Below are 26,050 nucleotides of genomic sequence, written 5' to 3'. Positions count from 1 at the left end.
ATTCGGACGTCTTATTTAATACGTTTATCTTATCGTTTATCTTATTTCGGACAAATTTCGGACACTTTACTGAAGCAAAGCTAAAGAAAAATTACTCATATAAAACACGAATTTGTCTGAAACAACATCTGTAAAAATGATAGTTTTACTGCACCATCAAGGTTTAACAGATACACCGACGATAAAATAACAAAAATTGTACCAAGCCGTTACGTATCCCTAGCAGTGTGTTAAAGTTCCCTCTATAAAATAAACTAGAAGCTTGTAGTTAATTTCTCCGAAACACTTCCTGTGGTCTATTTGATGAAAATTTAAAACTTGTGCTTGTTTTTGTGTTTGTCCAGGTCACACAATCCGGGAATTGCTCTCCTCTAACACTCACTTGGCTACCATGAGAGTTCTGACTGTTCTTCGTCACTGGGTCACAAAACACCCTGAAGTAAGTGTTAGCTGTGAATCTATGTCCTTTTGATAGTTAAGTGCTACCGACTGGAATTTTCGAGAAAAAAATTTCAAAACTCCTAATTCGCATTTCTTCATATTCAGTCAAAAGAAACCCTTTGGTGAACTATTTACGAAAATGGCATTTAAAATTTTCAAAGGGTTTTTATATTTGAGAAAATCGGCAAAAGGTTAAAAGGCCGTTTTCGCGTCCCCGCCGCCATAAAATTTTGTCGAATTTTTGTGGGTATTCAAAACACTCGTACGGAAAGAAGGTTGAACGTATGAAATTTATCTTTGGCAGGTATGCGTGGCATCCAATATACTGTACAAAAACCTAAAAATATTGCAAAACGATGCAATTAAACAGATCTTTTTTAAAGCCCGAAAATTGGTATTTTGAGCACTTTGGTAAACACTTGAAACAAGGGTAACTTTGGTGGCAAAAATCGTGTCCTGGTACATCGAAATTTGGAATAAAAAATAGATCGGCGTCAACTACTATTATGGTACTGTTACATATAAAAAATCCAGCCCGGGCAATTGAAAAACCACCCGTTGAGAGAAGTAAACGCATAGTGAATATTTCATGTATTGACTACAAAAATTGTCACGGTCACGCAACACTAGTAAACACATTTCGATCTGATTTATTCAATGTGTTTTAGTTTTGCTCACTTTGGCTACAGTTTATGCTCGAAAAAGTCTACCTATCTTATGTATAATTTACTGTTTTGTATTCATATAAAAATTAATTTTAGAGGATGGGATAATTGATCTGACCGCAAAAATACAAAGGTCAAGTTTCGTGTCATATTTACCGACTTTGCCGCTCACACTGTGTAACTCGCACTGTGAAAGAAATAAAACAATTCAAAGCGAAATGTCTTCACAAAGTAGTCTCGAAGCGTGTCATATTTTATCCTGGTGGTTCTGTTTCATTAAACTACTAACTATTTAACACTGGTAAAAGTTATTTTTAGTTCCGGCTGTATCGATTCTGTAAAGTTTTTCGAATACCTCAGTCTGTGTGTCAACAACATGAATTTTGCAAATACAGTATGTGTTCATAAACAAGATGATGATCTTATCGACAAGCGTATCTATAGGAGAACATCGAAAAATGAAGTAACTGTGTTCAACTGCTTGTATATTTTCCTTTTAAGAGTGCGGGTCCTCGACTTGATATTATACGCCAGAACTGATACATGTACATGTTTACCAATAACTGCAAGAACTGGAATTAGATGTCTGTCTGAATGTCTGTTAATTTCCTGTTTAACAATAACAATAAAAAAAAAACACTCTTGGCTATAAAGCAAAAGATACTATACCACCAGCAGCAGCTTACCATACATGTCCAAACATAACAAGTAACGATTCTCGGCTGGTTGAACAAATACCAAACACATTCGAAAAGGCGAACTCCACAGCCGTTGTCAGCCGTCGTCACGCTCTCCCCTTCGCTCCACTGTTCCCAAGCTGTCTGCCTTTCTCCCGTTTGCAATTTTTACACAGGTTCTCTGTCTTTTTACTGCGGCATTCACAACCAATCTCGACTCACTCTTTGTACCTCCAGACTCTTAAAATCAAATTCCATCCTTTGGATAGCGGGGAAAGGGAAGGTTTTATACGGGTGTTGGGTGGGGGTAGGGGGGGGGGGTAGGGGGTCAGGGATTATTTGTCATTGATCTTATTGTCCCACGAAGTGACTGACCAGATTACCTGGTGTAATCAGTTACCCTAAGGTTTAAGATGGTAGTAATTTTAGCGATTTTTTTGAGCAAGATTTAGCGACAATGTAATTTAGCGATTTTCAGACTTTTTTTTAAAAAAAAAAAAACAGCAGGCCTAGAAAAAAAGATACCCAGTGTAAACCAGTATTTCATAAAGTAATAGCTAAGATGGAAATAAATGTTCAGTAAAAGAACAGAATCAGCAGACGGCATTGTCAGAAAGAACAAAGTTTCGATATCCATTTTTTAAAAGAATTTTTGATGTCGACTATGATTAATTTCTTTTCCTTTGGGGAGGGAGGAGGGAGGTACTAAAATTTAACGAGTATTAAATTTGACGAAGACTAATTTTAGCGAGTACTTTTAAATTTAGCAATTTTCGTGATACTCGCTCAAATCACTAAAATTAGAAGCCGTTAAAAATTGCACCCTTGAGGTATGTTGTACTGACAGCAGCCTGGGAACTAGCTAAGGGTTGGCCCTCAGCCCTCAGATACTGAGGTGGACAGGAATTCAGGAAGGAGGTTTAACTTAAAAAAAAAAAAAAACAGCGTCAAAAAACCTTGTAGTAGAGAGAAGAAAAGGACCAACCTTGCAGAAAAAAATTGGTCGGAAATCATTTCCTGTCTCCACTTCTCAGTATTTGAAGGTTTGCCCCTTGCCTTATTTTAGGATATGTGGGACGATTAAATGCAGAGGGCCACACAACGTTAGGAAGACTTTGACACAATTCTTTGTCGTATCTCACGTAGCTTGGAGATGCGTGTACTAGAAGTCACTCGAGGTGTATAAAACAGTAATTTTAAATGCACGGCTAGTACGACGACACTTAGTATTGGAAAATTTATTAGGAGCTAGCTTATGTGTACAAAACAGTAGCGGATCCAGACCTTTAGGTAGGTGGGGGCCCCAATCATCCTGACCTGAAATTAGCTCTTGAAGATGATTTTTCTTTGTCCCGTGGGCCTCGGTTTAGCCTAAAAATAATGGGGACCAGGGCCCAATGGCTTCTCCCCTTGATCCGCCACTGTTTTTAATAGTTGCAGACGCAACAGAACACAGAGCATTTTAACTTTGTCCCGCATTCATGTAACTACATTCCTGGACAAGTTCTTGCAACAGGACCACATAAAGAGCCCTTTTCCTCACTTGTGGAACAGGAACAGCTAGTCCAAGTTCATTGCAAAAGAATTGTAGCTGCCACAGTTTTTGCTTCGAAAGAGAGTTTGCCTAGACCATTTCCCACACAAGGGCCTGGCCTAAAAAAACACATTCTGAGATCGCTAAATTAAATAGACACTAAATCTTGCTCAGAAAAATGGCTTAAATAAGTCGCCGCTAAAAATAGCAACCTTAAGGTAACGATTACTTCTGCAATTCTAGTAATCTGGTCAGTCACTTTGTGGGACAATAAGATCAATGACAAAATAATCCTTGACCCCCTAACCCCCCCCCCCCTACCCCCACCCAACACCCGTATAAAACCTTCCCTTTCCCCGCTATCCAAAGGATGGAATTTGATTTTAAGAGTCTGGAGGTACAAAGAGTGAGTCGAGATTGGTTGTGAATGCCGCAGTAAAAAGACAGAGAACCTGTGTAAAAATTGCAAACGGGAGAAAGGCAGACAGCTTGGGAACAGTGGAGCGAAGGGGAGAGCGTGACGACGGCTGACAACGGCTGTGGAGTTCGCCTTTTCGAATGTGTTTGGTATTTGCTCAACCAGCCGAGAATCGTTACTTGTTATGTTTGGACATGTATGGTAAGCTGCTGCTGGTGGTATAGTATCTTTTGCTTTATAGCCAAGAGTGTTTTTTTTTTATTGTTATTGCATGTTAAAACAGACATTCAGACAGACATCTAATTCCAGTTCTTGCAGTTATTGGTAAACATGTACATGTATCAGTTCTGGCGTATAATATCAAGTCGAGGACCCGCACTCTTAAAAGGAAAATATACAAGCAGTTGAACACAGTTACTTCATTTTTCGATGTTCTCCTATAGATACGCTTGTCGATAAGATCATCATCTTGTTTATGAACACATACTGTATTTGCAAAATTCATGTTGTTGACACACAGACTGAGGTATTCGAAAAACTTTACAGAATCGATACAGCCGGAACTAAAAATAACTTTTACCAGTGTTAAATAGTTAGTAGTTTAATGAAACAGAACCACCAGGATAAAATATGACACGCTTCGAGACTACTTTGTGAAGACATTTCGCTTTGAATTGTTTTATTTCTTTTACAGTCGAGTTACACAGTGTGAGCGGCAAAGTCGGTAAATATGACACGAAACTTGACCTTTTTATTTTTGCGGTCAGATCAATTATCCCATCCTCTAAAATTAATTTTTATATGAATACAAAACAGTAAATTATACATAAGATAGGTAGACTTTTTCGAGCATAAACTGTAGCCAAAGTGAGCAAAACTAAAACACATTGAATAAATCAGATCGAAATGTGTTTACTAGTGTTGCGTGACCGTGACAATTTTTGTAGTCAATACATGAAATATTCACTATGCGTTTACTTCTCTCAACGGGTGGTTTTTCAATTGCCCGGGCTGGATTTTTTATATGTTACAGTACCATATTAGTAGTTGACGCCGATCTATTTTTTATTCCAAATTTCGATGTACCAGGACACGATTTTTGCCACCAAAGTTACCCTTGTTTCAAGTGTTTACCAAAGTGCTCAAAATACCAATTTTCGGGCTTTAAAAAAGATCTGTTTAATTGCATCGTTTTGCAATATTTTTAGGTTTTTGTACAGTATATTGGATGCCCCGCATACCTGCCAAAGATAAATTTCATACGTTCAACCTTCTTTCCGTACGAGTGTTTTGAATACCCACAAAAATTCGACAAAATTTTATGGTGGCGGGGACGCGAAAACGGCCTTTTAACCTTTTGCCGATTTTCTCAAATATAAAAACCCTTTGAAAATTTTAAATGTCATTTTCGTAAATAGTTCACCAAAGGGTTTCTTTTGACTGAATATGAAGAAATGCGAATTAGGAGTTTTGAAATTTTTTTCTCGAAAATTCCAGTCGGTAGCACTTAAATTCCGGTTTTTTTGCTTCATGTAAATGATTTTTGATCCTGTGTTTGTCTGTAGGACTTTGAGGCCGACCTAGCATTAAAAGATCAGTTAATTTCGTCAATGAATCACATTCTAAGCTATGATGGATCAACGAATCTAGAGCAAAAGTTTGCAACGGCAATTATAAGGTAAGCTTTTTGTTTACTGGTATTTCGTTATTCTCTTTCAATCACAACTTGTTCATGTCTGACTGCCTTGCTCAGCGTTATTTAGTGAAAAAAAGGACATTAGCAACAACTGACCGGCCATTCAAATGAGTTGTTGAGTTCACTTGACAATTACTTTACTGGAGAGAATCGGGAGAAAATCCAATTATTAATTATTCGCTTTTCTACAGGACACTTGAGCGAAAACACAAAGAATTGGAAGCCACTCTTTCATTTCAGGCCACATTTCTGTCCATGGTGAGTTAGCTGCGCTATAAATGCACTTGTCATCAACTTATGTGTTAAGCTGTTGTGTGAGCGGGGTAGGTACAAGCTCAGATGCGAGATAATCTTTCAGCTTCACAGAACACATTAACAGTACACTTATATTCCCACCAAGGGGACACTTCTCCAGGGTAAGGCGATGTCATCCCGGTTACACTGTCGATCTGTCTGGCTGTCTGTCTGTCTGTCCTTTCTCCCTTCCCCAGGGGTACTCCCTATAATGGACTATGTGGGGGGGGGGGCTTCGTAAGGGGTACCTTTTTAAGCTGGAGGTATATGGAAGGGTAGGAAATTCACGAGTTAAAGTATAGAAAAGGTAGGATAAAACTGTCATTTCTGTATTTGAAAGGCCTTTGAAATTTGTTCGAACAGACTCAAAAAGGGTAAGAATTTGGACCTCGGAGCGGAGCCACCCCGTATAAAAATTTGTTTACTATTCTGCGCCCCCGAGGTCCGTTAGTCCGCCTGTCTGTCTGTCTGGTGTTCTGAGTTTAGTACTTACGGTACTCTTGGATACTTGCCTTTCTCCTTATTTGTTTGTATGCAGTGTATTTACTAATCTTTTGTCTGGCTCCGCACAGACGACGACACCAGAGGACTTGGCAACATTCGATAAAATCTCCGCCACTCAACTGGCTGAGCAACTCACATTCGTGGAACACGTTATCTTTTCCAATATTCCTTCACAGTAAGTAAATTATCGACTTCTAAACGATAATAAAAGAACTCTGTCGTGTTCGTCTTATTAGCGCGGTCTAATCAAACAATTGTATTTTTCTTTCAGTGAATTCCTCAACCTTTCCTGGATGAAGTCGGATAAAAACGTTCGAGCCCCCAGCATTCTTCGCGTGACAAAGCGATTTAATGAAGTAAGTAGACTAAGAGAGTGGCAGTTGTAAGAGGCCCCAGATAAGCTGTTACGATAGTTACTATTGCAAAGATTTGTTTTTATGCAAAAATGTTTGAATCGTGAAAATGTCAAGTAAAACGAATATATTTTCTCCCAGTTGAATCTTTTTGAAGCCGTAATTCCGTCTTCAATCGAATTTAAATTAAAAGTTGTTGTGAGTGATGGGTAACGATGTAAACAGTAGAATCTTTTAAACCTAAAAACGTTACGTCATTTTTTTTTCCAGACAAGTTCCCTGGTAGCGTCAGAGATTCTTAAGCACCAGTCTCCCTCGGCACGCGCTACGGTGATAGAGAAGTGGGCAGCGGTAGCAGAGGTTTGCCGCAATCTTCACAATTTTAACTCCGTGTTAGAAATTACTTCCGCCTTCATGAGTAGTTCAATCTACAGACTGAAGAAGACTTGGGAAAAAGTATCTAAACAGGTAAGCAGTTAACAGTATTCAGTGGTCCGTTCAAATCTTCCTTAAGCGCCGCTGTTGTAGTGCAGTCAGTTTTTGAAAGGGCAATAGTTTAACTGTCAAATTTCAATAGGTGGCGCTCTAGTAGGTGTAGGTTCATCGCATCGTTCTGTTAGCGTGTCGCAGCAGGCGCAATCAGGGATAAGGGCAAAACGTGGGTAAACTGACATGTTTTCTTTATTTATTTTATGCTTATTCCATGCTTGTCCTCTCATAGACACGCACGCTAATTGATCGTCTTCAGAAATTGGTTAGTTCTGATGGTCGCTTTAAGAACATGAGAGATGCTCTTAGATGGTAGGTTTATGAATGTAAAGTTATGCTAATTCTGCAGCACTTATTTAAGGCATTTGATCATGCAATCTTCAAGCTATCTAAATATCAAGTTTTTTTTTCATTGAAGTGTTTGAAGGTGATGGTAGAGTTAGAGTGCGAAGATATTTTATTTGCTATCACGGAGGGTTAACGCTCGAAACGTCGGCATCCCAACATTCCACTTCAGTTAATTGACTTTTTGTCGTGTTTCTCACTTGCCCACCGACGTAACAACATCTATCGTCTTTTGTTCAGGCCACCTTGGCAACTGTTAAAAGTCAAGTAAAAAAACCTCTTCAAATTTATGTATTTGTGTTCGTGACTTTGCAGAAATTCGTCTAGTGCTGTCATGAAAAGCGACTACTATGTATTGTGCTAATGTTTGTGTTTGTGTTTATTTACAGTGCGGACCCTCCGTGCATACCATATCTTGGTTTCTACTTAACAGACTTGGCGTTCATTGAGGATGGTACTCCAAACACTAATGAGAATGGTCTCATCAATTTCTCCAAAATGAGAATGGTGAGGATTTGTTTCTTTAGAATGCTGGGGCATAACTTCAGTTTTTTAAAAGCTATTGTATATATTTTTAATTTGAATTTTCCGTTAGTAGAGTTCCTAACGCAGTTGCAATTTTGTACTAACTCCAATTAACTATCATTTACTGCTTCTCAGATCGCTCAAGTTATTGAAGAAATTCATCATTATCAACAGAACAAGTACACGCTAGAGCCCGATAAAAATGTAAGATAATACAACTGTTGAACTTTGTACAGTGCACGATGCCTCACTGTTTTTAGTCACTCCCTGTTCACTTTGTACTATGTGTACTACATTGTTTCTTAGGATGCTAAACAGGTGTGAACGTTTTTCTTACATATTTTGTTATCAATTATTGCTTCAGGTTATTCGATATCTGATGTCCAAAGACAATCTTATGGACGAGGACATGTTGTACCAAACTTCCCTGACACTGGAACCAAGAAAACGGGCATCCTCTAAACTCAAACAACCAGTAGAGACCGAAATCTGACTCAATAGAAACGACCGGTGCTGCCCAGACTGAAGAAAGGCCCTTAAAATTGTCATTTAATAGCAGAAACATTTTGTTATGGACGCCTGTTTTGATATCCTGGTACTGTAATTCAGTTTTCTATGTCTTGTGATATACTTGCGTCCGTCACGCGCAGTTTGTCATTTGGTCACGCTAACATGGTTGGTAAACATAAAAAAATGTTCAATTATTTACTTGTACTTATGCCAGGTACGCATTTCATGACAAAGATGTATTTATGTAGAAATTCAGAGCACTAAATCGCAATTAGAAATTTGTTTTTAAAAATGATAGAGCTTTAAGGAATTTATTCCGTTTATAGATGCTGCTGGCAACAAATGCATCGCTGTGTAACGCTTGCTCGTGATGATTTCATGATAATAAAAGACTACTTCAAGGATAAATTGCATTTTTGATATTATCCGATCTGCTTGGATCATGCAGTTTGCATTAAAATACAAGCGAGTTTGAATGTAAAGTTGAGTGGCTGGTGTATCGTAATGAAAATCATATTAGAATTTTAATTTGAAAGTGAATATATATGAGATGTCATATTTTTCAAGTTTCTTTTCGCAACTGCTTAAATTGTATACATGAATGCGACGATCTTTCATGTATTTATGAATTTTTATTGGAAGAAAACTGTAACCTAATTTCGTTCGTCTGATAAGAGATAATTTATTAATCGGCACCTGGACGAAAAAGCGTTCCCTACCCAACTAATGTACTGAGATGGCCGTCAGTGGACGTTTGATTTGATTTTGCTGAGAGTGATATTTCCATAAAAATTTATTTTTACAAATCGAGAAGCGAGCGAATAAAAAAGCCTCGTTTATTAAAGTATGACCTGTTACCTTATTACATGAAATTTTTGTGACAGATAATTAGTAAATAAACCCCTTCAGGCGGCTGGTATATTGGATGATAATGCCCGAGGCTGAAAGATTGTCGAAAAATGAACAGTTTGCCGAGAAGCGAAGCTTCGAGGGCAACTGTGAAATTTTGAGGACAATCTTTCAGCAAAGGGCATTATCCTCCAATATACCAGCAAGCCAGAAAGGGGTTTATTTATTTTATAACCCTCCGATTAATTTCTACAACGCGCCTTATCGCCAGTAAACTGATAGGAAAAAACTTTCGTTATAAACCCGATGTAACTATGGTTGAAACAAATTTAAGTTGATTGGTTTACGTGATTTTTAACTCTGTAATTTCATTAAAAGTTAGAATTGAATAAGGTGACTTCATTCGTTTGTTTTGTGCTTGCCTACAAAATCGGGCGACGGATATCAAATCGGACGGGGTATATTCGCTGATACCCGTCGTCCGATTTTGAACCACGTGATGCGTTTTGTCCAATGAGCGCGCTCAAAAATAAATGGGTGGGTTATAATATCACATATATTAAAATTCAACCTAAAAAAGATAATCCTCGGTGGAAGGCTCTTGAGAATTAACTATAGAGTTTGTGGTTATTTCAAAGCCTCGAAGTGATGTCTATTGTTTTAGGCTGAATTTAAAAATATCGAAATTGGGATATTGGCCATTTCCGAGTTACCCTTTGTCACTGTTTCGAAACGATATTACGTGCAAAACCATTCAAATGAAAATGAGCTTGATTTGCATGAAAATGGACCTGTAGGTGAAACTCATTTTTGCACATAGACTCGTTTTGAAACAGAGGTGAAGCGAAATAACTCTCGGTCATCATCTCTGCTGCCTTCGTGTTATGTCCGCTTGGTACAGTCATCAAACTGTCCATTAGCTGGCTCTTTGTACTTCTGTTCCACACACCGCTTTAACCTCTCATTAGCTTCCAGGGGTTTTTTTAAAATGTATCCAGTCTTATCGTTGCCTCTACTGATATCTCTAAACATGGATGTGGTAAACTTTTGAGAAGGCAAAACCTATCTACGAGTTATTCATCCTCATATTACGGTCAGCGTCGCACTACAAATGACAACTTGTGTTTTTTCTGTGTTACAAAATGTCAGTTGAAGACAAACTGATTTTGGTGTTTTCCTCTTTGTCGTTTCTTTGAGGTAGGGTAATGTCCGTAAAACAAGACTGCCTCTTATCACATCTTTTATATACTAGTGGTGCAATATCCCATTGGACAATAAGGTGTTGGAGGCAACTCGTACACGAAATAATCGCCGCAGTTTTTTACTCTGATGGTCCAGGGCCAGGGACAGTCGACAGTGATGTTAGCAATATTGGCACATACTTCACAAGTGATGATACCTTGATCCGCTGAAGGATGCTGGGTATTTAACCAGACTGTGGAATATGTCCCACACCTGTAGGTTAATAAGTAAACAGTCAGTTGGGCTGTAACTTCACTTGAGCCATGGCTGTTCAGGTTTTAAGTGGCTAGGTCAAGCTTCTTTAAATGATCCTTGTCTATTGTCCCGACAAATTTCAAGAATACCAAACTCTCAACTTTTTTTGCTGAAAGTATCCTGACAAAATATTCATTTACTAAAGGAAATAACCAACCGAAAGGTGGTTATCCCGGTTTCCGTGGCTCTTAGCGACTAGGAGTATTTCTACTCCCCTTGGATAGGATGCTAGTCCATCGAAGGGTTACCTCCCCCAGCATTAATTTGCATTTACCCATTTATGCACGTGGGTTGAGAGAGGCACTATGAGTCTAAAGTATCTTGCCTAAGAACACAACACAATGCCCGGTCAGTGCTCGAACCCGGACCGCTCGCTCCGGAGGCCTGGGCACTAACCATTTCACTATCGCGTCTGCCACATCCGTCACCTTCGTTCTACCAAGTTAAAACGGTTACCATAAGACAAGTTTGTATCAATCAAAATTGCTTGAGTATGCACGACTAAACCCTTCAGTTAAAATTATTACAAACACATAGTTTAGTTGACCTGCTTACTGATACCCACTGTGTCGCCATCTTTATGGGTATTCCGTTGCTGTTGATAAAACGATACCAGTCCTTTCTGAGACGATCATCGCACTTGTAGTAAAACTCTTGAACCAATGTCACGCTTCTTTCATCGCCCGCGAGAACCTGGCTCGAGAAACATGGATTGGACTCGCCCCAAGCCTCTGTAAGAAATAGTTTGTCACAAAAGTTTCGTTTAAATCCCTGATTATTTTTTACAATGACCCTAATGCAAAACCAGGCTGGTTAGTCAAACGTGCGGTTAGGTTAATAAACAAACAGGTTGAGAAAAATGTAACTTTCTGTTGTTTCGAGCATGATACACAGGAAAAAAAAAATTCCCGACGAGAATCGAGCCCGTGACCTTCCGCACAACAGTCGCATGCTCTTACCAGTATATCTCCATGTTTTTTAACCACACAACTTTGGGGCAAGATGAGACATGGATTACTCTGCGGTATGCTACTAATATCTTGTTACCCGCTTTCCTTTGCTACCTTTCCTTTCTACTCTTAAACTGCAGTTTAATTTCCTCCGTCGAGAGGTCTTCCTACGCCGAGAACATGCTATCAAAAAGGACTTTTACTTACCGTGAGTAAAAATGATGAAAAAAACAACACACGTCCTTTGGATCATTGACAGGAATCCCAGTTTCATTTTCTTTCAAATCCCGGTTAATAAACTCTTGACTTACATATGTCATTTCATTTCACAACACACCACATACGCTATGCTTCATTTGATGATATTTTGCACGATATCCTGGAGGGCTAATTGTCCTTGTTTTAATAAGATTTGAGTTACACTCATATGCAAAAAGGTTTATTTTATTGTATGTAGAGATCTTCATTTCCAAACTAAACAACACTTACTCTAAACATTTTGATCGCGCAGCAACAAGAGTTTATTCTACACATGTAGAATATCTGGCACGAGATTGATTTTTTTTAGCGACTACTTGCAGTTTAGTGAATGTAGACGTCGCATAAAACTTCGCTAATTTAAGAAAGAGTTTTCCTGGAGACCGTGTGAAACTTAGAAAAAATCTGCCACATGTGTGCAAAATCAACAGATAAAATTAATATTTCGTTCAAAGATACACTATGGCGAGACACTAAACGCCGTGCATTCAAAATTTCATAAAGTTTTTTTGACTGAAAATATATCTGTATTTTCTCAATGTTGTAAAGAGCGCCCAACCGTATAAAATATCCAAAATAAGGGCAACAATTAGCCGTATGAACTTGTTGCTCCTCAAAGCGGTGCAAAAGGGAGGAAGATTTAATTTTTCCAAATTCGTTCACTCGATATATTTCTGAAACAAATATGAGTGCAGTGATCTCATCATGTGCCACCTCTCACTCAGTCACCGAAAAGAAAGCTCTTTAAAAAGTACCCCGCGCTTATTTAAAAATCGTTTACCGTAAATCTCTTGGGATAACTCACTCAATTATTGCCTTGGGTGTCGGTTGATCTCAATAGTTGCTTGTTGTGCCATGCACTGAAATGCTTTTAAGCTTAACAATCAAATGACAATTCTACATTTTGAAATGTTACTTATTACTTTGCGAAATGTATTATATTTACAATGCCGCGCATGTATTTCAGGAGAATAACTCTATTCGTCTAGAACTCTATTCGTAAGTAAGTATCTATAGACAGATCACTATGATTGACCGCGAACCCCTATCTTATATGTGCCTTTGATTGTTTAAAACAAATACGTTGGTAAAATTGTCAAGCGGACGGCGTTTGTGTCTGCAGCTCTTCACAACTTGTACTCAGTGACAATTGAAAGTTTTAGGGACATAAGTTCAGTTTTGTTGTGCGGAAGGTCACGGGCTCGATTCTCGTCGGGAATTTTTTTTTCCTGTGTATCATGCTCGAAACAACAGTAGCTACAGTGAAGTCAGTGACTCAAGAGAACTGGCTTATTCCAGTTAACATTTAAGAGGGCGTCCGTGTTACAGCGGATAAGGCACTTTTCGGACCTTTACCGATTTCCCTGATTTTTTCAGTGAAAGTCGACAATTATATCCCAGTAACAAATATCACATTTATTTAGAACAATTCGATATTTTATATTTTTTGCGAGGCGATTTTCAAAGTCACCTCAAAACCATGCAATTCGCCATTGGAGACTCCGTAAACTTGCTATAAATGACGGTCACTGCCAAAACATTATTACTCAATGCAACGAGCTGATTATTTTACATATTGAAGTTTCATTTTCCCTCGATAGTGTAGAGGTTTAATAATTGAAATCTATTTAAGTTTCGTTAAGTTATGAATTTTTTAATTTGACTCCCAACAAACTCCGGAATGTGCAAAACGCGACATGCCTGTAGTTGAAAGCCATTTTCTCGAATGTGGGACCTGATCTAGAATCGTGTCTATTGTAACTCAAAAGTACTAACACCATTATAGAAAAGTATGAAATAAAATTTGTGGGCACTCTTTACTGCGCGCCGTACAGAGCTCCACGAATTTCCCAAATATTCGCCATTTTGATCCAAAACAAAGAAAACGCTTGAGCGACCGATAAACCAATTCCAGAACCGTAAATATTTGGAGATGTGTTAAATACTGCTAGAAGTCAGACTGTAAATGGAAAATATTTTTCTTTCTCAGTTCCAACCGTTTTAGCCGATTTCTCGGTATTTTCAACGCTCATAGCAATAAATATATCACTTTCGATCAATATGCAAATTTCGGCATAAGCCCGTGTTGTCACGGAACATCTGTTTACGGCAAACAATTTGCCGGTCTAAAAACGTTTTCGAAAGCAATTACTTCCTTCTTACCTGGCCGGGCGATAAGATTCTTTAGGCTTCTATGTAAAAGCTTTCTTTTTGTTTGTGGCTGTAGAGAAGCTGTTTTCATTTCCCACGCTGCGATAAGACAGTGTTTGTTTTGCCGCAAGACTGACTTGTTCGTTTTCGGGTGTCGGTAAAACGCCGACTCGGGGCCGGGGTCGGGGTCGGGGTCGGGGTCGGGGTCATTTTTTTTATTTTATTTTTTTTTTTAAATCTCTGATTCAGAAAAAAAAATACAAAGTTGATATTATCGTGTGGGGCATTTCGAGTCGAAAAAAAGCATTTCCTTTACAAATTCGCCACAAATCTTGATCCTTATATGCGAGAGGTAAAATTTAACTTTAACATACAGTCAAGAGAGGCTAAGGGGACCCTTATTCTCTTGATACAGTTTAGCCTACTTTGTCTACTTCTCTGTAATCGATAATATACACCCGCTTTCAATGTTACGTGCATAGCTATCTTTCAACGTCCATCTTTCGACATACATATACATACATACATAGACTTTATTTTCACTCGAATCTGTAAAAGATAGCACTATACAGTGCTCTCATACTGTCGACGTGCTTTTTGAAATGAGCCAATCAAAACCGACGGATACCCTTGTTGGTTTCACCCACAAGGTCAAAAAGTCATGCTGGTGGGCTGTAATTGGCGGATTTCGATCCGTATTGTTTGTTACAACAAACCGCTATCACCAAACACTAAAAGCGGGTGCAATACTTCCTCGTCAGCATCATCCTCTTCCCCAGGGCCACGCGTATTTTTTTAAATGACATGACGTAGTGGCCCTGGTAACGGTAAAAAATATGATTTTTTTGATTGGCTGATAAAAACTGCATGCGTAATTAGGTAAAAAATGAAACGCTTCTACGCAATTTTCGTTATACTTCCGGTCATCGAAACAATTGAAGATGTAGCGGGTAAGTTTGAAAATGTTACCGGAAAAAGACCGAATAACACTGGGAGTTTGTTGGAATAACGTATTCACGAAGCAGACCTTTGTTTATGAACAAATGACAAGTACATCTTTTGTAAGGTGTAACTCGGTTGTACTTTTTATTGCATTAAAATATTGCAAACATCTGCACTATCAACTTAGCTTATACAAGATATACACACTAAATGGAGTTCATGAATACATGAAGACTTTGAAATTCAATGTGATATTTCTTACCGCCGCTCAATAGAATGATACCTCATCGCTCGGCCGCTTTTTTAGCTCTGAATTTTCTACAATACCTCCGCATGGCCATAAATAAATTTCACAGTATCATCAACCGTCGGAATGTTATCAGCTGATGATATCCTCGACTCCGTGTTTAAACACTATGACTAAAATTCCTCTGGATTCTAACTTTTCTATCTGCCGTCTTCCTGTTCCATTCCTTGTTTCTTGATGTCCTCCGACAATTGTAGCAAGGATTGCTGTACAGCTCTTTCGAACGCCAAACTCAAATGTCGTATCTTCTTTAAAATTCGCTTTCTTCTCGTCTCAGTCAGCCCCAGCCTTCCACTTTCTTTTACTGAGCAGGCGCAGACGAACATTTATGCAGTGGGCATGTGCTACCGGATGTCGTGGATTTTACGACATCCGGTAGTCAGTGTTACCAGAGCCCTTCGTTTCGCCGACCACGTGACCAAAAGAAACGGAAGGCTCTGGGAACGAGAATGCGTCAGCATAACTTGAATGTTAGCCGTTCTTTGCTCATTTTGCATTTTGTTGATCAACAGAACCACCTTGTGATTCATAAAAAACAAGAACATTGAGAAGCTTGAGAAGCTTAAAATCGGGCGCTTTGCCTTGAAAGGCAGGGTTCAGTACAGCAGAAACCACGAAGCAGTTACTTAAGTAGCACTCAGTCCGACTGTGTTTGTGTAAGTCACATGGCTTGCATGAGCTGTATTAGTGTGCATAATATAATATCTAGAACGTTGTCGAGATTGCATTATTACTTAATGACATGATGGTTTCAATTTATAAATGTATCTCACACAATACAAATAAACGATTGAAGTAGACGACTAGACAATGTAAAGTTTGACTTAGCAAAGTGCAGTGTATTGGTAATACTGTAAGGTGCGGTTTCACCTGACGGTCGTGTGCTTTTCGGTATTTTCCAGGCATTGCACTTTGATGGGACAGTACTACAACTGTTTACCGGGGAACTACTATTGTCAAGAAAATGATCACAACTTGTTGATGAATGATTGAACATTTGTTTCATACCATTACTGTAATAGCAATTGATGAAGGCTTTTAGTACTGAACCAAAGTATAAGGACTGGGAAATACTGAAACCCATTATCAGCCACCTTAAACGGAAATATCTTGTTGGTGTTTCAAGGAATACAAGGAAACTTCACTCATCCCATGTATCTATGTATTGCGGTATTTTGTAATTTTTTGAGTGATTTTTGGGGATGTTTGGCAGGTGATAGTTTTTTTTAAAAGAATTAGTAAAATTTAGACAACTAAGAAATATTGAAAATTTAATGTGAATTTAACATTGGAATTTGAAGTTAGAAATTGGCAGACGGACACCAAACAGTCCCGTGACATCCTGGAGTGTTTTTGCATGGGGGTCAACTGTGTGATGATGTTTCCATTTTTTTCTTCAATCCCCACTGATAAAGAACTGTTGTTGGTGTTATGTTGGTGTTATCACATGTCAAGCCTTTAACAAGGTATGAAAGAACACAAGGATTTAAATTATTCTGGTGCTCAATTTTTGCGTAACTAAAATTAATGTTACTCAAATTCCTGATGGATTCTGTCTTAAACTGTTACGAGCTTAGTATTTCCAAATTATTGCATGTCAATGTAAGGCAAGACAAGACATGCCTTGGTTCTTATGTAATTCTCTTAAAAACACATAAGATATTGACTATAATTTTGTCTGTGCTATGGCAATTCACAGTGGGGTGGTCTTGATGTGTCTTTAACTTGTAGACTGGACTGGACTAGTAAAACGCGGACTTGTAAAACGCCTCTAGACACTTCGAATTCCTTGGCCACAATCATCTTACGGCTCTCTTCAATACATAATGTCTCAAAAAAACAGTAACCTCAGAAAGAAGTCAGAAGCAAATAAGGTCGAAAGACCGAATTTGAATATATAACGGCAAATGTTCTAATGTCACGAACGTAGGAGTCGTGTAGGCCCGTCACCTTTATTTACCGCATACTGCCCCCAAATTAAAACAGTACCCTCAGAAAGAAGTCAGAAGCAAATAAGGTCGAAAGACCGAACTTAAACATTTAACGGCAAATATTCCAATGTCACGAACGTAGGAGTCGTGTAGGCCCGTCACCTTTATTTACGATTGACTGTTGATTTCTGGACGGGCCCCGTTCTACCTCGTGCGAGCAATACAAACGACTGCACTCAACAGACGTCAAGTAGTGGAAAGAAAGAAACATATGCACACAACTCATAGCATCAATCCCGTTGTTTTAGTAGGGGTTTGCAGAACGAACATGTGCTATACTGCAAAAACATCTCCACGCTAAAACAGACCATAGAGGAGGCCCTGCCAGGGTAAATTCCGACAAGCGACATGGCCCAAAAAGTAGCGACAGCATACTAATAAAATCGCGACAAACGACAACCCTTTAGGAAAAACTTAAATTCCGACAAGGACAAGCAATTTTCCTTCAATTTAATTACCGACAGCGACATAAAGAGCGATAAAACAGCGACACGGCACATTTTTAAATTTAGACAAGCGACACGGGAACCCCCCCTGGCAGGGCCTCATAGAGTGCTCAAAAAAGCTAGAAATATGCCGTCGAAGAAACACACAAGAGCTTCAAACACAAATTGTTTCGCTCGCTAAACCGTTTAGTTTCCGTTTAGTGTCCGCGTTCTACAAGTCCGTGCTTAACAAGCCCTCGTTTTACAAGTCCGCGTTTTACAAGTCCGCGTTTTACTAGTCCTCGTTTTACAAGTCCGCGTTTTACTAGTCCGCGTTTTACTAGTCCGCCTTTTACAAGTCCGCGTTTTACTAGTCCGCGTTATACTAGTCCGCGTTTTACAAGTCTGCGTTTTACTAGTCCGCGTTTTACTAGTCCAGTCCAGTCCTCGAAATACAGTATGCCAAAACTCCCCGCCCTCTAAAGATAAGTCCTTGACGGTTCTTGTCGTTTTTCGGTGCCTATTCATCTTCGGCATCTTTCTCATCCACCTCTCGTTCTGTCCTGTGTCTGTCATCACACGAAAGAAAAGCTGATTCTCAAAAAATCTGCCACAAAAGGAAATTGACAAAAACAATATGAAAACCATATATCGAAAGTTTCTTATTCTAAAATTTTATCATACGTCTTAATTCAGGGCTACAAAGAAGTTCCTCCTTTGAGTTATTGATACTGTTCTTACAGTACCTCTTTCCACTAGCGAAATTTTACAAAATTCCTTCGCGGCGAAAAGGTAGCGCGAATCCAGAACAGACTCCAATCGAGCGTGGGTTAATTCTAGATTACTATTAATTAACTATTACAACATTCATTTTTAAAATAGTTTCCCAAGCCGACTAAGCTAACTAAACGTCGAGTGTATCTTTCAGTAAACAAAACATGCCGTTATGACGCCGGAAATCCAGCTCACGCATACTATACCCCGTGACTCACGCAAACCTCCGACTTACGTGCTACTACAGTCATTCCTTTCTAAACATTTTTTTTTTACCACCACCGTACCTTTCTACCCAAAAAACTCATGAAACCGCCCGGTTTTAACCTGTTTTAACCTTTCAAAAATTAGAGCGTTCGAAACTAAATAAGATCCGTAATCACAAACAACATACAGCCGTTTACCAGCACTCTTTAAAACTCCTGAAACCCTTCAAAATCAGGCAAAATAAATCTTTGAAATAACCTTTATCAATGTTTCTTATTTTTTATTCAGTTCTATAAAATGCCTTTCATACACTACTGTCAAACAAAAATTTCAATTTCCTCAAAGTTTCAAGACAAAAGAATAACAAATATTTCGTGCACAATGTAATTTGATTTAAAAGCCAATATTATCACGTCTAAAAATACTTCAAGCAATTCAGTGAAAACCCGTTTTTTTTTCGTATCAACGAAAACCACTTTCGAATAATCAATACATGAAAATAACAATAAGATCAAAAGGAAGAAAGGAACCTTTCTAATTATTTGAAGACTTTCAAAGCCGTGATATTATGCATCCAATCCGCGATAAAATTTAATTACAACAAAATCCAAGTTCTCATTTTGAATTCCATTTTTTCAGTTGATACCTTTATCCAACTTGTTCAAACAAGTTCCTATTAATACTGTACATTCCCAATGTTTTGCTCAGGTCTTCAGAAGCGTCTTACTAACCAAATCTAAAATAATTCCAAAACATGCTGTACAAACATTCTACTCTTTGTGACAAACGACTTGACGACCAATTGTTCGAAATGAAAATCGACACAGTTCTTCCTAAATAAAAAAAAAAGTTTTACGGCGGAGTCAGGCTCAAAAAATATACCGCAAGATCACACCCCCATTCATAGTCAGAAACCAGCAAACCATCTAGTTTGCTAAAAAAACACTGCGTGACATCAATGACGTTACCTTTTTCATTTACAAAAATAACTTTAACTTGTCAAAGTAAGTGCAATTTCACAATGGTGAATATATCGGCCCAGTTCTCGGCCGGGTCCAGTTCTCGGCCACTTTGTGTTTAACGCGTTTTTTCACGCTCCAGTTGAATCAAAAAGAAAAGGTATTTCCTTCAAACGATAGACTGATTCATGTGCTTTAAGTATCTTGAGTTTGATCGTTCAATTCGATATAGAAAGCTCACACGTCGAGTTTACGCGGAGGTAGTTGTTTGTTTACGGCTCCAAATTCATGGATGTTGTTAAATTCGTATTTTATCCAAAAGCCCCCACCATACGAGCTAATTTTTGGCATGTGAAACGTAGAATAATTCAGCTTTCTGCTTTAGTTAACTTTTCGTTGAACCGTTGTATTTTTTGGTCTTAATATACTTCGAAATTTTTTCTTGCGACGTTTGCGTATTTGCCAGTTCTCGGCCACCCTGCTCGCTATCACAGCTTAGCGCTTGGTTTTTAATTTAATTTCATCTGCTGCTGCCAGAATGAAAGAAATAAATGTTTTAAAAATAAAGTTCAATCTTATCTCTAAGTTTTGAGCTGACTCTTGTCTTGTCTATTATTTCTACAACACCTAAATATTTCAAGACCTTTTCACTGCAAAATAAACCATCTAAATGCACGGGTCACACAATGCGGTTTTGCCAGAACCTGCACATAGGCAACTAGGCGCGTTAAAATCCTTCTTTTCTAAAGTAAAACAAAGCATCATAAAAATAATTTGGGATCGATATAGTATAAATAAGTTTACAGAGTGATTTTATGACTGTGAAAATTAATTGAGCATTTTTTTACAGATAATTACGCACAAGCTTTTTAGTGGCTGAGAACTGGGCCAAGGTGGCCGAGAACTGGGCCCACAAATGGAGCTTTTATTTTTATTATTGCTCGGGCAAATTAATTTTTGACCGGTCGATAGCTTTACACCAAAAAGCTGAATAATGTAGCTAGCTCTGGGAGAAATTTCAAGTTCCTGCGGTTCTTCTGAGGTAAGAAATACAAGTTTACGTCAAAAGTGGCCGAGAACTGGGCCAAGGTGGCCGAGAACTGGGCCCACAAATGGAGCTTTTATTTTTATTATTGCTCGGGCAAATTAATTTTTGACCGGTCGATAGCTTTACACCAAAAAGCTGAATAATGTAGCTAGCTCTGGGAGAAATTTCAAGTTCCTGCGGTTCTTCTGAGGTAAGAAATACAAGTTTACGTCAAAAGTGGCCGAGAACTGGGCCAAGGTAGCCGAGAACTGGGCCCACAAATGGAGCTTTTATTTTTATTATTGCTCGGGCAAATTAATTTTTGACCGGTCGATAGCTTTACACCAAAAAGCTGAATAATGTAGCTAGCTCTGGGAGAAATTTCAAGTTCCTGCGGTTCTTCTGAGGTAAGAAATACAAGTTTACGTCAAAAGTGGCCGAGAACTGGGCCAAGGTGGCCGAGAACTGGGCCCACAAATGGAGCTTTTATTTTTATTATTGCTCGGGCAAATTAATTTTTGACCGGTCGATAGCTTTACACCAAAAAGCTGAATAATGTAGCTAGCTCTGGGAGAAATTTCAAGTTCCTGCGGTTCTTCTGAGGTAAGAAATACAAGTTTACGTCAAAAGTGGCCGAGAACTGGGCCGAGGTGGCCGAGAACTGGGCCCACAAATGGAGCTTTTATTTTTATTATTGCTCGGGCAAATTAATTTTTGACCGGTCGATAGCTTTACACCAAAAAGCTGAATAATGTAGCTAGCTCTGGGAGAAATTTCAAGTTCCTGCGGTTCTTCTGAGGTAAGAAATACAAGTTACGTCAAAAGTGGCCGAGAACTGGGCCCCATACTGTACTTTGCACCGTAAGCTTTTTTCTCTGTCCTTCCGCCGAAGCAAAAAAACACAACCTGATTACACATTAACCCAAAAGTCGACCAAGTGTGCCTGCAACGATTTCCTGTCAAAACTAAAATGAAAACCATTGCGGTATGCGTCACCCGTAGCGGTTTTGTAGCAACCCCGAGCTATCCCCGTCTTTTTGGCCGCGCCAGGAGACTACGCTCTAGGACGACCAAAGGGTAAACCTTAAATCGGCCACGCCCGATTAAATAGATTTTGTTTTGAAAGGCTCTTCGGTTTTCAGTCCCACTGAAACAAATTAGGTATAAACAGAGAATTCAAGAGAAACTCGCGTAGACGTTGTCTCGCAAATATTCTAAATCTGTTTATTTTTAAACATGCGCGGCAGATTTTTGTAGTAGAATTTGGTGGGCATGAACTGTTTCAGGTGTAAATTAAATTGTATATGTTTTTGAGTAATAAAAATTAAAGCTGCCTTTCATATCCAAAGAAGTATTTTCAAAGAAGTAGAGCGGTCTGTTTTGACAGAGAAACTCGCATGTCGGGCGGTTTGTTGTTACATGTTTCAGTCACGAAAATTCCTCAACAATCGAGACATAAAGCCAGCTTTTTAAACTTTTGCACAGACGTCAATTGCTGGATCGACTGGATCGAATTTGAACAGCAAACGAAGATTGTATGGTGTGTGTAGTAAGCGAGAGCGACGAAAGGCGGGCAGGATAGAACTCACCATTTGCGTCGAAATCGATGTGTACATTAAGATCAATTTTAATTAAAATTTCTTTCCGCATTTCAGTCACGCAAATTGGAGAAATGGCTAGATACCTCCACTTATATTTAAAACAATAACAGAATTTATAAACTTAAAGATTGCGAGACATGTTAATGCGAGCTTCGCTGTCTAAACAAAACAATATTGCTTCCTTATAAATATTTTTTGGATACGAAAGGCGGCTTTATTTTAACGATATAAACCTGAATTAATTTTCTCTTGCTACACAAACGCATCAGTGTACAATTTGATTTAAACTTGAAAAAGTTCATGCTATGTTATCGAGGAGATAACGCTCAGAAAGAAGTCGGCAGCACATTCTATACGCCAAACTGTTTAATAGAGAATTTCACCTGTCGCCTGTTAGACCACAAATTTCTTCTTTTATACTTTTGAACTTATAACGATCAAAATTTCCGGCTATTTTGTGAAGGAAATGCTTTTTCCGACTCGAAATTTTCCATACGCCAATATAAACTTTGTATTTTTTTTTTTGAATCGGTGGGTTTTTTTTTAAAAAAAATAAAAAAATTGACCCCGACCCCGGCCCCGGCTCCGGCCCCGACCCCGACCCCGACCCCGAGTCGGCGTTTTACCGACACCCGTTCGTTTCAGTCTAATTCAATTAAAGCCTTATTTATCAAACCCCTGTCGGCCCCGGAACAAAATTTTGCAAAACCTTTAAAAAAAATTGCAATCTTCTAAGGATGTTTTTTTATACACAAAAGGGTTTTTAATTGCTTGGCTTTTTTTCGGAGGGATTTATTCGAAAAAATTACATTCCAGTCTGGTCTTGTGGAAACAAGGGAAATCCCTGATTTGCGTCGCACAAGTTTTGTTCGCATATTAGAACAGTGTTTTGTGAAAACTATCGGACTGCAATGAGGCAAAGCAAGTTCTACAATTATCTTATAAGCATTAAAAGCCTTTGAAGCATTGTAGACATAAAATACAAATAATTGGGATAACTCAATGTTTGTTTTTGCAAACTTACTTGTTTGTTTCAATCTAATTTAATTTAAACCGACCATTGAATGTCCGCGATTTTGTTTAATTTCGAGAAAATCCTTGCGCGTCCTTTCTGCACGAAATGGCAGCTATTGCATCCAATTGCTCTCTTCACGGGATATTACAGACTCCGTGTGGATCTAGTAGGAATGAGGAGAGCCATGTGTTGCTCTCTGAGTGCAACTCGGATATTTCAGCTCATTTGTCGAGCTGCCACTTAGGCTGCATTTATTATGTATCCTACAGGGGGGGGCAGAGGATTTTAGGGGGGGGTTCTCAAATTTTTAGAGCAAAAAAAGGGGGGATATGAAAATTGTTTAAATATCTCCTGGGGGGATGCTTATTTTTTGTAAGATTCTGTCTAGCTTTTGTAATAGTTTTAAAAAGTGAAAAAAGAAATGATAAGGACAGCAGCTTCTTTCAAGAATTGTAGGCAACAAGGGTACCTTTATTATTCTGATTGACTATAGTACCTATTTTGAAGTTTTTTAAGTAGTGTGCCTGGCCTGTAGATGTAATGTTTCGATACAGTATAGAAAGTAAAACATCTAAAATGGAACCATTTAATGCAACCTCAGAAAAATGATAAGATAAGGAGAATAGTGGCATATGTCGCACTTAAGAGGAATGATGCTGAACGGCCAGAAAACGAGGGTGAAGAGGATGGCAACAGGCCAACAGCGGAGATGAATCCGTGGATGAGTGTGATAGTGAGAGTGATGATGAGGCCAGGTTGTTGCTTTTGTCAACGAGAGTGACAGTGAAACACAGGTTCCTGTCAATACTCCCGGTAGTACTGGTACTCGAGCTAGCAGGCTATCTATACCTAATTCGCGCTACTTAGACTGGCTCGCATAGGTATGACATAAACAGTCAAAGCACTCTTGATGTTCTTATAAAACATGTCTCTTGAAATTTCAAACATAATATAAGTAGTGTACTATTACCTTATTCTTACTAATTTTCGCGTGTACTTAATTTTGCGAAAATTCGGGAGCCGAATTTCGCCAGTATTAATTTTCGCGATTGCAAGAAAAATTAGAGCAAAAGTGTATTAAATTTCGCGATTTTGTCAGGGTTTTACTGATCAGTCGTTTAAGACTATGGAACTACTGGGAATATACAAAGGTCTGGCTCAATGTAACTACAAGGAACCTCCAAATGTAAACTTTGTTGACTGTACTAAAGAGGTTTTGGCCAATTTACAAGCTGAAGAACAGTAATCAGAGGAAGGGTGCTTGTCGAAAACAAGACGGAAGAATACTTCAAGGGTAGAAAGTTGTTAAAGTTCTAAACATTTAACATTTTTATTAACTTTTACTTAACAATACGCTATTAATTTTCGCGTGTGTAAATTTCGCGATTATTTTGAAATCGCGAAAATTACTACTCGCAAAAATTAGTAAGACAAAGGTATACAGATATTTATTTTGATATTTGTTGAGAGGAAGGAGGGGGGGGGGGGGTATTTATTTTTCGGCTGATTGCTTGGGGGGATTTTAAAATTTTGTATGGGCCTTGGGGGGGATATAAAAAAATGGGCCGCTGAAAAAAAAAATCCTCTGTCCCCCCCTGTAGCATACATAATGAATGCAGCCTTATCGAAATGCGGCGATGTTAGGGACTGGTCAATAAGTAGAGGGGGGGGGGGGGGGTTGCCGGAGCAGAAAGGGGGTGGGTCATCAGTTTTTGAGCCCTCGAAAAGGGGTGGGTTATATAGTTTTGATCTACACAAGGGAGTGGGTCATCTTATTTTTATCGGTATAAATTGATACATTTCTCGAAGTGAGCAGTTTTAAATGATTTTCTAGCGATTTCAGGAGGCCCAAATATAAAAATTTCCCAGGGGAGCATGCCCCTGACCCCCCTAGATGACTTGTGATTACAGTTTTGCCTGTCTATCTTCAGCCTCTGTAGATTCACTCTACGCTATAGGCATTCACCAGTAAACTCTTTTCTCAAACATTTTGCAATTATGTTATTATAGACAGTGGTTGTAGATAGTTTCTGTTATCAATTTCTGTATTTCTTGAATAATTGTTTATGAATTAATGTTACGTACTGTTCTAAATTTTCCCATGGACTTAACACACAAATATGTGGAAAACTTAAAAAAGACTATACCAAATTTTTCCCTCTTTGGTGTGCTAAGAAATGGAAAAAGACGTATACCGAACCAGCAATGTTCATCAGGGAAAGATAGGGTGGTGTATGTAGGAAATCACACTTTAAAAGCCGATATCAAATAAAAACCTCCAACCCCTTACAGAATAATGAACTTTTTGAGCAAAGGGGGTAGGTCATGTAATTTTCAATCCCCTGGGTCAGTCAGTTTTGAGCCAGAAGAAAGGGGTGGGTCACAATTTTTCAAGCCACCACTTTTCCAAATGCTCCGGCTCACCCCCCCCCCCCCCCTGGTACTTATTGACCAGTCCCTTACGGAAGCCGAACTGATCATGGCGAGAGTGGGTATTCGCGGTTTGTCGGCGAGCCAACTCGAAGGCATGACCATCTGCCCGAAGCACAGACACTTACTGTAAGTGTGGCAGGAAGACACGTAATCAACTTCCAGATGACAGAAGAAATATCTGTTTTGTTTGGCAAGATCACTACTGCTGTCGGT

The 26,050-nt window shown here is 38.7% G+C and overlaps 2 protein-coding genes across 2 annotated transcripts in view; one reads left to right on the top strand and one right to left on the bottom strand.

Annotated features, from left to right (window-relative positions):
* The window catches only part of LOC144658133 (ras-specific guanine nucleotide-releasing factor 1-like), a 43,641-nt gene extending 34,782 nt beyond the window's left edge, over positions 1-8,859 (top strand). Inside the window, exons 18-27 of the mRNA XM_078518484.1 lie at positions 345-439; positions 5,301-5,413; positions 5,623-5,689; positions 6,298-6,404; positions 6,501-6,585; positions 6,853-7,050; positions 7,304-7,383; positions 7,806-7,923; positions 8,077-8,145; positions 8,306-8,859. Of these exons, the coding sequence (XP_078374610.1) occupies positions 345-439; positions 5,301-5,413; positions 5,623-5,689; positions 6,298-6,404; positions 6,501-6,585; positions 6,853-7,050; positions 7,304-7,383; positions 7,806-7,923; positions 8,077-8,145; positions 8,306-8,434 (1,061 nt within the window). The 3' untranslated portion in view covers positions 8,435-8,859. The remainder of the gene's footprint in view (positions 1-344; positions 440-5,300; positions 5,414-5,622; positions 5,690-6,297; positions 6,405-6,500; positions 6,586-6,852; positions 7,051-7,303; positions 7,384-7,805; positions 7,924-8,076; positions 8,146-8,305) is intronic.
* Positions 8,860-9,850: 991 nt separating this feature from the next.
* LOC144658173 (uromodulin-like) lies at positions 9,851-14,246 on the bottom strand. Its single transcript, XM_078518531.1, has 3 exons — positions 14,169-14,246; positions 11,345-11,528; positions 9,851-10,755 (listed from the first exon to the last, which is right to left on the bottom strand). Exons 2-3 carry the CDS (start codon positions 11,371-11,373, stop codon positions 10,542-10,544), a joined length of 243 nt encoding a protein of 80 aa, XP_078374657.1. The 5' UTR covers positions 11,374-11,528; positions 14,169-14,246; the 3' UTR covers positions 9,851-10,541.
* Positions 14,247-26,050: the final 11,804 nt, after the last annotated feature.

The sequence above is a fragment of the Oculina patagonica genome, chromosome 1 (genome assembly GCF_052425735.1).
Source record: "Oculina patagonica isolate OP01 chromosome 1, crgOcupat, whole genome shotgun sequence".
Lineage (NCBI taxonomy): Eukaryota > Metazoa > Cnidaria > Anthozoa > Scleractinia > Oculinidae > Oculina > Oculina patagonica.
This window is presented reverse-complemented; position numbering and strand designations above follow the sequence as displayed.

Bases quoted from the DNA above. Each gene is read 5' to 3' on its own strand.
- LOC144658173 (XM_078518531.1), bottom strand. From the start codon at position 11,373: ATGGCGACACAGTGGGTATCAGTAAGCAG. The intron at 10,756-11,344 runs GTCAACTAAACT...ATTAACCTACAG, and splicing joins CAGTGGGTATCAGTAAGCAG to GTGTGGGACATATTCCACAG.